The following is a 12649-nucleotide window of genomic DNA, read 5'->3' on the forward strand; positions in this document are numbered from 1 at the left end:
TTCATTCAACAGAAACTATTTTCATCAAAACACCTGTTGCTGCCTTGCCCTCATCTAGGTGTCATGTGTTTTAAGTTGCAAAAGGACTCAGTGCATGCAAGACTGTGTTGTTCATCATAATTTGCCGCTGTCCATGATTTCAAAATACCACAAAATATGCATATTTTATCATGCAGGTTACTGGGATCACTATTGTGTCTACTATCGTGGCAATCTGTTCCACAGATCATTTTGGACAAGTTTTTAATTCACTTTTTAAAACTGGACACCAGGTACCAATTTAATCTAACTGAAAGGTGATTCCCCCAACAATAATGTACATTTCCTGCATGAAATTTTAAAGAAATGAATCACTTGTCCAATGCCAATCAAAACTGTAATCTACTAAAGATTTAAAAGAAAATCCTTTTAAAACAGCATCTTGATGTGTAAAGTATTTCAGTTAAATAATCATCCTGCATTCATATGCCAGACATTAAATGCCAGAGGCATACAGAATTGAACAGGCCTTTCGGTCTACCATGTCTATGGTGACTAAGAAATTACACTAATCCCATTTACCTACTATGCTCTGGCATTTTAAGTACTTATCGAAATGCTTCTTAAATGTTGTGCGAGTACCTGCCTCCAGTATCCTTTCTCTTTTCGCACTGAACTTACATTGGTAACTAGGGTTCCACAACTTCAGGACTGCCAACGAGAGAGCTCGGAGTGAAATGAGGAGAAACTTCCTTACTCAGAGAGATGTGAGGATTTGGAATACGATGCCTGGGAGAGTGGTGGAAACTGATTCTGTAGGAGGTTTCAAAAGAGAGCTGGATATATATTTGAAAGTGATGAATTTAGAGGGCGACAAAGATAGGGTTGGAGAGTGGAATGAGTTGGGTAGTTCTCTCAGGGGCTGGTACAGACATGATGGGTCAAGTAGCCTCCTTCTGTACCGTACGTCTATATAATTTTAAACTCGTTGGTCTGAGATACAGCTACCATGAGGACAAGATTCTCACAATCCACTCTCGCTCTGATAATTTTGTATATCTCAATCATATCAGTCCTCACTTCAAGAAAAACAAACCCAAGCCTATCCCAAAAATGGAGTCGTTTCATCCCAGGCAACATCCTGGTGAATCTCCTCCGCACCCATTCCAATGCAATTATGTCCTTCTGGTAGTGTGGCAACCAGAACTGAATTCGGTATTTCATCTCTGGCCTAACCAATGTTTTATAAAGTTGTAACAAGACTTCCTTGCTTCTATATGCTATGCCTTGGCAAATGAAGACAAGCATCCTATGTACCTTCTTCACCAGTGTCTACTTGTGCTGACACCTTCTGGGATCTATGAACTTTTACAACAAGAGCCCTTTGTTTCTCAGAGCTCCCTAGGGGCCTACCATTTATTGTGTATATCCTTCACTTATTAGCCTCCCAAAATGCATCACTCACCGAATTAAATTCCATCTGCCATTGGTCTGCCCAATTTACCAGCTGATCAATATCAGACTGTAGCCCAAGACCATCCTCCTATCAACAACACGGCCAATTTTCACGTCATCTGCTAACTTATTAATTATTGCTTCTACATTCATATCCAAGTCATTAATATACTCAAACTGCAAAGATCCAAGCACTGATCTCTATGGTACAATGCTGGTCACAAACTTCCAATCACAAAAGCATGGTTTCCTTTATCAATAATGGAATGCTCCCACCTCCCTCAATCCCTTCCTATTGCACCTAAAACTTTTATATGCTGGAATGTTGAGGTGGCAGTCCTGTCCTTTCTTCAACCATCATGTGGTGCTTGTTACAATATCACATTCCCATTTGCTGATTAACAGAGTAAATTCATCCACTTTACCAGTCAAGCTCCTTGCATTAAAATAGATACAATTTAGCTTTCTGCACCTCCCATGTCTTCTCTGCACATTGGACTGTGCTAACAGTCCTTCTATATCTGATTGGGCCTTGCTCCTGACTTTACATCTACTGTGCCCCATTCCTTGCCAAATTTGATTAAAACCTCCCCAATGGCACGAGCAAGCCTCCGAACAAGGATATTGAATATCAGATGCAACCTGTCCAGCTCGTTTAGATCCCACCTACCCCAAATGATGTCTCAATGGTTCAAAAAATCTAAAACCCTCCCTCTTACACCACCTCTTCAAAAACATGTGCATCCAATTTTACTATTCCTATTCTCAGGAGCATGCGGCACTGGAAGAAATCCAGAGATTAGTAGCCTTCCTCTTTAATCTACTACCTAACTCTCTAAAATTCCTCTTGCATGACTCCACTTTTTTTAAACCTATGTCAATGGTATTGACATGCACCATGACTGCCCGCTGTCCCCCGTCAGAATGCCCTGCAGCTATTTGGAGACATCCCTGACCCTGGCACTAGAGTAATTCCATTCAAGAGTCTCATTTGCTGCCACAGAACCCGGTCAGTTCTCTTTACAATACAGTCTTCCATCATTCAAACTCTCCCAGTCTTTTTCCTCCTCTGCACTTCTAGCTTGTATAATAACAGTATGTGCACCTCAAATGCTATTCATTGACTGGAAAGTACTTTGAATAGTCATGTTCGTGAAAGGTGCTGCACACACCCACTTCTTCCTTTATTGAAGGAAGCTATTAGCACGGTTTTAAGTTGAATACCCTTCACCAAAGTATATAATTTCTAAACTAATAGCTCCAAATTCTGAATTCTAAAACAACATGAAACATAGTTAGCTTCTGAGAGCTGCATCAAGGTCAGGCATGTTCAACAGTCTGAAGCACACTCCCCAAGTCACATCGATGAGGCCACTGAGACAGAGTATGGAACTTGAGATTACTCTCCCAATAATTAAATAAAATTACGGTGACATTTCCAACTCTACAAGAATGACGACTTTAGAAAAATGTTTCAGTGGGAATTCATTCCACCTGATGCAGTAAGCCACATTGTGGGGAGGTTTGAGGTTCATGCACTTCTTCTCAGAGCTCAGCCCATTACGCTTTTAAGTTTATCACCAAGAGGTATGCAGCAGCTCATACTAGCTTCCCACAAAAAAGTAATTTATTTCAATCTTTGCTGTCATATATTTGAACAGAGACACTCAATCATGAACTCCTTTCTTTCCCACTCTTACTTGGCTGGGGTGGGGGAAATGCTCCCAGGTTAGGGAAGCAACATTAGCCAGGTGACCTCTTTTGCTTCAGTGACTCACTGTGGAGAATGCCGACATATTATATATTCCAGCAAGTGACTTGGCTTTAAATTCTCAAATCCTCCCAATCTTCATGAGGTTTGGTTTCTATTCAGTTTCTCAATACCAGTAAAGGCATGGAACTTTCAAGCAAGTGAAAGCACATCCCTCTACTTCTCAAGTGCATTACTTGAACCCCTCCTGTACCTTAAATGACTTTTTTTTCAATGAATAATTTTTTTCCCCCCCATGTTACAGCAATTGCACTCTCTGCCTATCATGAAATAGATACAAGCAGCAGAAGGGTGCTTGCACAGATACAGCAAACACAACTTCAAAAAATAGTTGTGAATTGCGGCTTTACCCATCAGCCTGGGGCCTGATGTCAGTAAAGACCCAATCATGTCAGTGAAATAGAAAGCACATTGCTGCTCATATTCTGAGTTGACGAGGTCAGCCTGCTCACAGGCACCCTCTAGACAGTAGTTAAATACTGAAGCAGTACCTATTTAGTTAGAACACATCCTGTGAGAAGCATCTTACGAAAGACGACGTGTACTGGGCTTTTCACACACAATGGTCACCGGGTAATTGACATTACAGGGTTTCTTCTGATGTTGCTCATCCCAGTGGAGAAACAGTCTGATAGAAAGCAGCAGAAAAGTCTCTAGCTTAGGTTCCTTGGTGTTAAATTTAATGCTAATGAGAATGGGACAAAATCTAGCTCAACACAATGCAATTTTAAACACACCGGATCCTCTTCAAACCTTCAGTGTCACAGCTTCCCTTTAGCCTTTATGACCTTCTTACTCGAGTTCATTCAAAGGCACAACAAATATTTAACTCGTTCATAACTAAAGAAGCCATTTGGCATTGTTCCCACCGTGGACCTTGGTCCTAAAAAGATGCCAGATGGCATCACTGCAGCTGCTTGCAGCAATGTGATCTATTGCAAGTGGCATCACAATGGCAGTGCGTGGTGAATGAGTTAATCTACATCAATAGTGAAAAGAGGAGGAAAAAAATACATTAATAAAACACAAAGGCCAAATAACCAGATTGTCATAATTGACCCAAAGGTCCTGGGCACATATGCCTCCTTGCAGCTTTCCTATGATTCACTGTTAAGGTACCAGTTGCAGCATTTGTTATGCAAACTTGCAGAGGTTGTGTTTGTTCAACTACAGAAGGTTGAGGGGGGCAGAGGGGGAGGGAGAGAAGAGCAGTGTGGGAGAGGGATGGGGAGGGGGCTTAAGTTCAGTCTTTAAAAAAATTATGCAACTATCAGCTAATTTGACTTGGTGTCATAACACTTTCGAGGGAAGCTCACTCTCAAAAATTCACAGAACAAAACACATTACCAACCAGCTGGCAGATGGGAGCTTACTTTTCAGGAATGCTGCAAGTTCATACAGGGTTCGGTCATCAGAATTTCCATCCCATTTCTTTAGTGCAATACCATTGAAGGGCTGGAGGCTGAAAGCTTCTTTTTTACAGTCCACAATAATAACTTTGGAAGGATCCCTGTTCAAACACGACACGTCCTACATAAAGAACAAGGAGGAAATTATGAAAATTCAACGCAATCCGGAGTCAAAATTCAGCTAAGGCAGTAGTAAAACCAAGCAAATAAGTTTCACATTAGATTCTCAATCTTAGTGGTCAGACAACCTTAGCATGTGCCTGTGAAGACAATGTCAGCCTGAGCTGAGATGCTCAGATGGATAATGTTAATTTGGGGCGAAGGAGGATCAGAATTACCATTGGTAGCTGTGAAAAAGTACCATTGAACTAGTCATCGATAGAAACAGGGACAATGTTTGATTGATTCTGATCTTAGCAATGGGATGCTAACTTGACAGCAACGTCCACCCCAGAAATTTGTGTGATGGGGGGGGGGGGTGTATGGGGTAGTGATGGTGATGTTGGGGGGTAGACAGAGGGAGGGAGAATAGTCACTTTGGGTAGGGGCACGGCTCACACGGGAGGTAAAGGATATCTAATGCTTGACAGAGTCAGGGAAAGAGATGACAGAATGAGAGAGAAATTAGTAATGAGAAATAGGAGAAAACTGGAAAGAACTGAAAAGAAAATCTAAAACAAAAGTTGGGTGAATATTATTAATAAAAATACATTAATATTAAATAGACTGTTGCTACCATCTGCACATATAGAATTCTCAGATTCTTCAATCTAGTTATTGAAAATCCATCTGTTCTCAAACAAAGTGGATCAGTCATTGTTTAACCAAAAAAAAACTAATAAAGCTTTTATGTCAGCATTTCACAGTGGAACCTCCTAATTAATTGCAATTAAGTCTACAGTCAGTCCATATAAACAGTGTATTAAAGGAGCAGTTTTATGTCTTGCAGGTTAGCATATTTCCATTCTGCAGGCAGATATTAAACCATGATCAAGTTCAATGAGGATGAAACTTCAAAGTGTGTGAAAATATCAGATTTCTACAGTAACATTTCATTTGTATAATAAGAAACAAACAGGTCTCTACAGCTGCTGTCATTTTGTGAAGGTCTCCAGGCTATCTATTGATATATGACCCTGGATATGAGAAACGTGCAGATCTGATCTTAACATACTGCAGAAACGAAAGGCTTAATGCCAGGTCAGAGTAGGTGTTAGTTAATTTAAGCAAGCATGATTGTAGGCACAAGGGTATCACTGCATTCGATCGACATGTTCAACTCTGTTTAACCCTGCAACCAGTTCCTATTCACTGATCCTGCCTTGGTCAAGCCAACCAATTCCACTTGACTGTAACCATAGCACAATAGGTCTTCCTCATTATTAACCTCTTTATAGCCATCATGAACACTAAACAGGCAAACCATTTGGTTCGTCTAGTTGCTCTGCTCTTCAATAAACTAGTGGCTATTTGCTAACCTGAAAAGCACTTTCCAGCCCAATTTTTCAAGTCCAAAATGTACTGGACTGAGCCTTAAAAATGGAGAGCTTGAAAGAGTCACAAGAAATCTCTCATTTCAATCTTAAAGAGATCATACCATCTATTTTACACTCTCAGCATCTACCCTGTCAAGACCTCAATCTTAGATGAGATTGCCACTCATTCCTCTTACATGCTTGAAGGTTTAGACCCATTCTACTCCATCTCTTTTCATAGGACAATCCGCTCATCCCAAAAATCAAACCAGTGAACTTGCATTGCACCTTGTCTAAGGGGAGCTTAAAAGAGGAGGAGAGGTCAAAACCAAACAAGTGGTCAGCTGCAGGAAGACTGGTTTATTCCTGCACTCCAACCCTGCTGTAACAAAGAGCAACATTCCATTGGTTTTCCAAATTGCTTGCTACACCCTTTGTGATTTGTGTTGAATTGCACTCAATCGATCTGAACATCAACTCATCATTAAAAAGATGATTTTCAATCTCAAAGTAAAGAACCGTACGGTTCTTCACATTACACTTAACAGGTCTTGAAGAAATTGTCTGAGGAGTACCAAACATGGTCTTGGGACTTTGAGCTGCTGGGTTTGGTTGGGGGCGGTTACTGCATGCTGTAACTTCCACAAAGCTCATGCTTGTTCATTCTTCTTGGTTGCAAGTTGAGGATTGAAAATTCATTCACTTATAATGGCAACTCAACTTGACCTACACCCACAATTACTGACAACATCCAGAAGGATCACCAGGCTATTCACAGCCATGATCACGCACAACAAGCCATTGAGTGATCAAGAACAATTGGCATGACCTTAACAGATGTTACAGGTAAGATTTACTGGAATGGTACAAGGATGTAGAACCTCAGTTCTGTTGAAAAGCTGGGGCTGTACTCCTTGGAGCAGAGACACTCAAGATTGGATAGGTAAAGCCAAAATCATCAACAGTTTCAGGAAAAGAAGAGTTTGATAATCAGAGGATTCAGATTTAAGATGATTGGTAAGAGAACTACTGTACCTGAAAAAGTGATGGAAATAGATTCAATTGCAACTTTCAAACATTAGATAAACTCATGAAGGGAGAAAGCTTTTACAAGACTGTGCAACCAGTAGATGTGGCACTAATTTAAGGAGCCCTATTAAATAGTTGGCACAGTAATTAAAGGCCAAATACGCTTCATCATTCTATTATATAACCTCGGGTCAGAGTCACACTACAATACTGCTCCTGCAGTGTACCATGCTATATATTTAGTTTAATTTTCTCCCCATTGTGTCCAGAAGTAATGGCTTTTGATGTAGGATGGTTCATTTGGTACCTCATCCAACTGACTGTTCTTCCAACTGAGCCAAAGCAATGAGCTTCAAGAGGTGCTGTCAGGTTTATCAGTGATGCTCAATGTAATTCTCACAATTGTATCTGCAGGGATTAGTGATTAGAAGTGTTTTCCTTCTCCATCTCAGGAGCTGGCTGAGCTGAGCTGAAATAAGTCAGGACACAACAGGAAATGTATCCTACCATCCTAGGCTATGGAATGGAAGGATGCCTGGTTCCTGGCCCATGATGGTCATGGAAAAGTGCATGCATGTGGACAGAAATGGATTAAGGACAGGTTAGACTGTTGACACTTAAGATGTAAGGGGTACTGTACCTTTACAGAGGGGTGAAGGACTTAGCAAGCACACAGAGTGCTGGAGAATTTACAATGTGACATTTGGTCCAGCAACTAGCAGTACTTGGGTTGCTACGAGACAAAAACAAATTCAAATGCGGCCAGTTTAAATTATGCCCCAAAATACCAAATTCCAATCAAGTTTGCATTTAATATTTTGACAATATTAACATTTGGGGTATAAAACCGAAAAAAAAATTGAAGAGTCGGAAGAGAACTGCCAAACCACCAACATATGCAGACTGCCTGAAGAATAGCTCTCTTAAAAGGTACCTTTGTCTATCAATGCCCTGTAAAACAGAAACCCTAAGAAAAGAAGACAGAGAAAGATACAAAAAGATTAGACAGCTGGCTGGTTTTGAAATTTGAATTTTTGGTAAATCTTAATCTGGGGATTTATCGGACCAGTATTTAGAAGGGAAAGTAAAAGGGAGGTTAAAGAAAGGAGTTGTAAATAGTTGTTAGTTAATTATTCTCTGTTAGACTTAAAGAATAAAGTTCTTAAACTTTTGTACTTTAAGTAGTGACTTTGGGGATAGTTCTTTACATCTCGAATTTTAACAGATTACAGCACGGGGTGAATCTTTTCTGTGTTGTTAGTTTAAATTAGCAGGGGAAGTTTGCCCCATGTCGTAACAACACTCAAATGATTAATCTCACACATGAAGCATGTCCACCCAGATGAGGCCCAGAAGAAAAATTTAGTACCACCCAAGCATAAGTTGGCACCTCCATGGATGGAATTTGGAATTGAGAACATAAAAGAAAATGAGTCGTACACAACATTGCAAGCTATCTGGCTTCCTTATAAATTGCTCCATAAAACCACCTTAAACAAAGAGTATGACTACTGTGCTCTTGTTAGAAATAAGTCTGCTTTTTTTAAAAACAGGATAGTAAAATTTGCTTTGTGGACTTCTAAAAGAACTAATTTCATAGAAATTATCTTCAATTAATTTCACCTCAGTTAAATTGCATAAGCTTCCGACAAGTGCTCAGCAACCTTTTCAGACACTACGAGTAATACAAGCTTGGAAGCTCCTGGATTTGATGCCTGGTTAACGCGAAATAGCTGATCTCTCAGTACAACAAAGGAAGCATTAAAATTTACATCTGTATACCTGGAAATATCAGCCAACATGCATGCACTTAAATATAACTGACTGTCCCCTTCTAAACATGGGGATAGTAGGACTGCAGATACTGGAGAGTCAGAGTGGATAGAGTGGAGCTGGAAAAAGCATAGTAGGTCAAGCAGCATCAGAGGAGGAGAGTCGACATTTTAGGTCAGAACCCGAAACGTCGACTCTCTTTATCCTCTGATGCTTTTTGACCAGCTCCCTGCTAAACATGGACTGCATGACTAAATGCAACTGGCTAAGTTGGTAGGATCAATACAGTTGAATAAAATTTCCAAGACTTATTATAAAGGCTTGCACAAGACCATTTGGAAGACAACTAGTACCTACTGAATCATGTACCCAAATAAAAAGTCAAAGTTTTAAGATAAGGGAAGGGGAAAGCAGACCACTGCACAGAAATAAAGTGGACCACAACAATTTTCAATTGTCTTCTGGAGTTCTTATCCTTCAATGTTCTTAATGAATGTGACAGCAGTAACTTCCAGAATCTCCCCTTCAGATACACTGCGTCCTGGCATTTTGGCAGGGTTGCATGAAGGAGGAGAGAAGAGAATGGTTTATCATATGAGGAGTGTTTGAACAGGGGGAGTCTGAGAGATCATCTTATTGAAACATACAAAACCCTGAGGGGGCTTCACAGGGTTGATGCTACATGGATTTTTCTTCTTGTGGAGACACTAGAACTAGGAGACATAAAAGAAATTTATATTTGAATTAAGACAGAGGAGAAATCTTTTCTGAGAGTCGTGAGTCTTTTGAAGTCTTTCTTCCCCCGAAAGTGGCAGAGAAAAATTCATTGAATATTTTTAGAGTACAGGTAAATAAATTCTTAAATATAAAGATAGTGAAAAGTATTTGGATAGGCAGGACTGTAAGTCATAATCAGACCACAGTGATAATTTACCATGAGAGCTATCATGAGTGTTATAAAAATCCACCTGGTTCACTAATGTGCATGAGGGAAGGAAATATGCTCCCCTGACCTGATCTGGCCTGCATGTGACTCTAGACCACTGCACTGCAGTGGATTCTTAACTGCCATTTAACATGGCTCAGCAATCCACTCAGTTCAAGGACAAATAATGCTGGCTATGTCAGGGACCATAACAGCACAAGTTGTAGGGACAGAAGGAGGCTATTTGGCTCATTGTAAATATGATCTCAGTGATTGGAGGACCAGAGTCAAAGAACAAAGAAAATTTACAGTCCAGGAACAGGCCCTTTGGCCGATCCAAATCTGCTGTCGAAACCGGTCTCCCAATTCCTAACTATCCGTATCCATCTGCTCCCCACATACTCATGCATCTGTCCAGACGCATCTTAAATGAATCTACCGTGCCTGCCTCTACCACCTCTGCTGACAATAAGTTCCAGACACCCACTACCCTCTGTGTGAAGTACTTGCCGTGTGTATCCCCCTTAAACTTTTCACCCCTCACCTTGAAAGCATAACCTCTCGTTATTTGATACTGTAATTCTCAACTCCACTTCCCTGACTTATCGCTATACCCTTCGACTCCCCTACTGATTAAAAAGTCTGTTTATCTCGGCCTTGAATACACTTAATAACCCATCCTCCACAGTAAAGATTTTCACAGATACAGTATCCTCAGAAAAGAAACTCCTCCATTTCCCTCTTAAACAGACAACCCTTTTTCAGATAGTGCCCTCTGTCCTTGACACTCTCACAAGGGGAAACAATTGCTTACATCTACACTGTCAAGCCTCTCATTCTTCTAAACTCCAATGAGCACAAGCTCACCATATTCCAACCTCTCCTCCTACGGAAATCCTTTTATGCTCAGAATCAGCCTAATGAACCTCCCCTGGTCTGCCTCCAAACCAGTGTGTCTTTCCTTGGAGAAGGGGCTCAAAACTGTTCACTGTATTCCATGTGTGGTCTGACTAGTAACTTGTATAACTTTACCAAGGCCTCACTATACTTTAGAATAAAGGTTAATTATTCTATTTGCCTTCTGCCACCATTACCTGCCAAAAACTTAGATGTCAGCCGTTTGTGATCTTAAAAGAATGAAACTTCACTGAACCTACTACTGACCAACTTCTGGATACTTCTACTATCTTCTCCTCATAGCTGTCTGCATTCCATCAGATAGCTCATCCCAGCAAGCATTTCATCCCTGATCTTAAATACTGGGTGCTGGCAGACAGTTTAACCAGGGAGTTCAGTGCAAAAGGCTTTGTGCCATTCTACAGTATTTTCAAGACTGTACTGAGGCAAAGTTATAGCCATAGTTTATAACCTACATAAACAGGAAACCTTCAACTGTACAGAAAAATCACAAATTAATTTGGTAACAAATTAAGTTGACTTGAAAACAAACTGAAGTTAGACAGCACAATGTAACAGATGCACCTGATTAGTTGAGCAGAGGCATCACAGTACTGAATCCCAACAAGTAGCAAGTTTGTGTTAGGTCCTTGCTGTCAGGGCAAGGCGCCAAGTGGGCAGGAATGAAGGGGAAAGCATTTGAGGTCCAGTCCAACTGGTAACTGAAGGGCACATACCTGGCTATCTACAGACGTTCCATCGCCAAACCATTATTGTTGTAGTGAGTGAGCAAGTGAGTGCCTTGTGTGTAGGAAGAGAGGAGGAGAGGGGATGGGGAGCGTCGCTGAGCGTGTGAGACACACAAAGAGGAGACACACACAGAGACAGAGAGAGAGACAGACAGAGACAGACAGAGACAGACAGAGACAGACAGAGACAGACAGAGACAGACAGAGACAGACAGAGAGAGACAGAGACAGACAGAGACAGACAGAGACAGACAGAGACAGACAGAGAGACAGACAGAGACAGACAGAGACAGACAGAGAGAGACAGAGAGAGACAGAGAGAGACAGAGAGAGACAGAGAGAGACAGAGAGAGACAGAGAGAGACAGAGAGAGACAGAGAGAGACAGAGAGAGACAGAGAGAGACAGAGAGAGACAGAGAGAGAGACAGAGAGAGAGAGAGAGAGAGAGAGAGAGACAGAGAGAGAGAAGAGAGAGAGAGAGAGAGAGAGAGACAGAGAGAGAGAGAGAGAGAGAGAGAGAGAGAGACAGAGAGAGAGAGAGAGAGAGAGAGAGAGAGAGAGAGAGAGAGAGAGAGACAGAAGGAGAGAGAGAGAGAGAGAGAGAGAGAGAGACAGAGAGAGACAGAGAGAGAGAGAGAGAGAGAGAGAGAGAGAGAGAGAGAGAGAAGGAGAGAGAGAGAGAGAAGGAGAGAGAGAGAGAGAAGGAGAGAGAGAGAGAGAAGGAGAGAGAGAGAGAGAGAAGGAGAGAGAGAGAGAGAAGGAGAGAGAGAGAGAGAGAAGGAGAGAGAGAGAGAGAAGGAGAGAGAGAGAGAGAAGGAGAGAGAGAGAGAGAAGGAGAGAGAGAGAGAAGGAGAGAGAGAGAGAGAAGGAGAGAGAGAGAGAGAGAAGGAGAGAGAGAGAGAGAGAAGGAGAGAGAGAGAGAGAGAAGGAGAGAGAGAGAGAGAGAAGGGAGAGAGAGAGAGAGAGAAGGAGAGAGAGAGAGAGAGAAGGAGAGAGAGAGAGAGAAGGAGAGAGAGAGAGAGAGAGAGAAGGAGAGAGAGAGAGAGAGAGAGAAGGAGAGAGAGAGAAGGAGAGAGAGAGAAGGAGAGAAGGAGAGAGAGAAGGAGAGAGAGAGAGAGAGAAGGAGAGAGAGAGAGAGAGAAGGAGAGAGAGAGAGAGAGAAGGAGAGAGAGAGAGAGAAGGAGAG

General features: G+C 41.5%; 1 protein-coding gene across 3 annotated transcripts in view; it reads right to left on the reverse strand.

Annotated features, from left to right (window-relative positions):
- Positions 1-12649, reverse strand: part of timm50 (translocase of inner mitochondrial membrane 50 homolog (S. cerevisiae)) — a 164507-nt gene that overhangs the window by 8433 nt on the left and 143425 nt on the right. For all 3 annotated transcript variants that reach the window (XM_072549212.1, XM_072549211.1, XM_072549213.1), the window contains one exon: positions 4579-4735. In XM_072549212.1, coding sequence (XP_072405313.1) covers positions 4579-4735 — 157 coding nt within the window. The remainder of the gene's footprint in view (positions 1-4578; positions 4736-12649) is intronic.

This window comes from Chiloscyllium punctatum, chromosome 29 (assembly GCF_047496795.1).
Source record: "Chiloscyllium punctatum isolate Juve2018m chromosome 29, sChiPun1.3, whole genome shotgun sequence".
NCBI classification, from domain to species: Eukaryota; Metazoa; Chordata; class Chondrichthyes; order Orectolobiformes; family Hemiscylliidae; genus Chiloscyllium; species Chiloscyllium punctatum.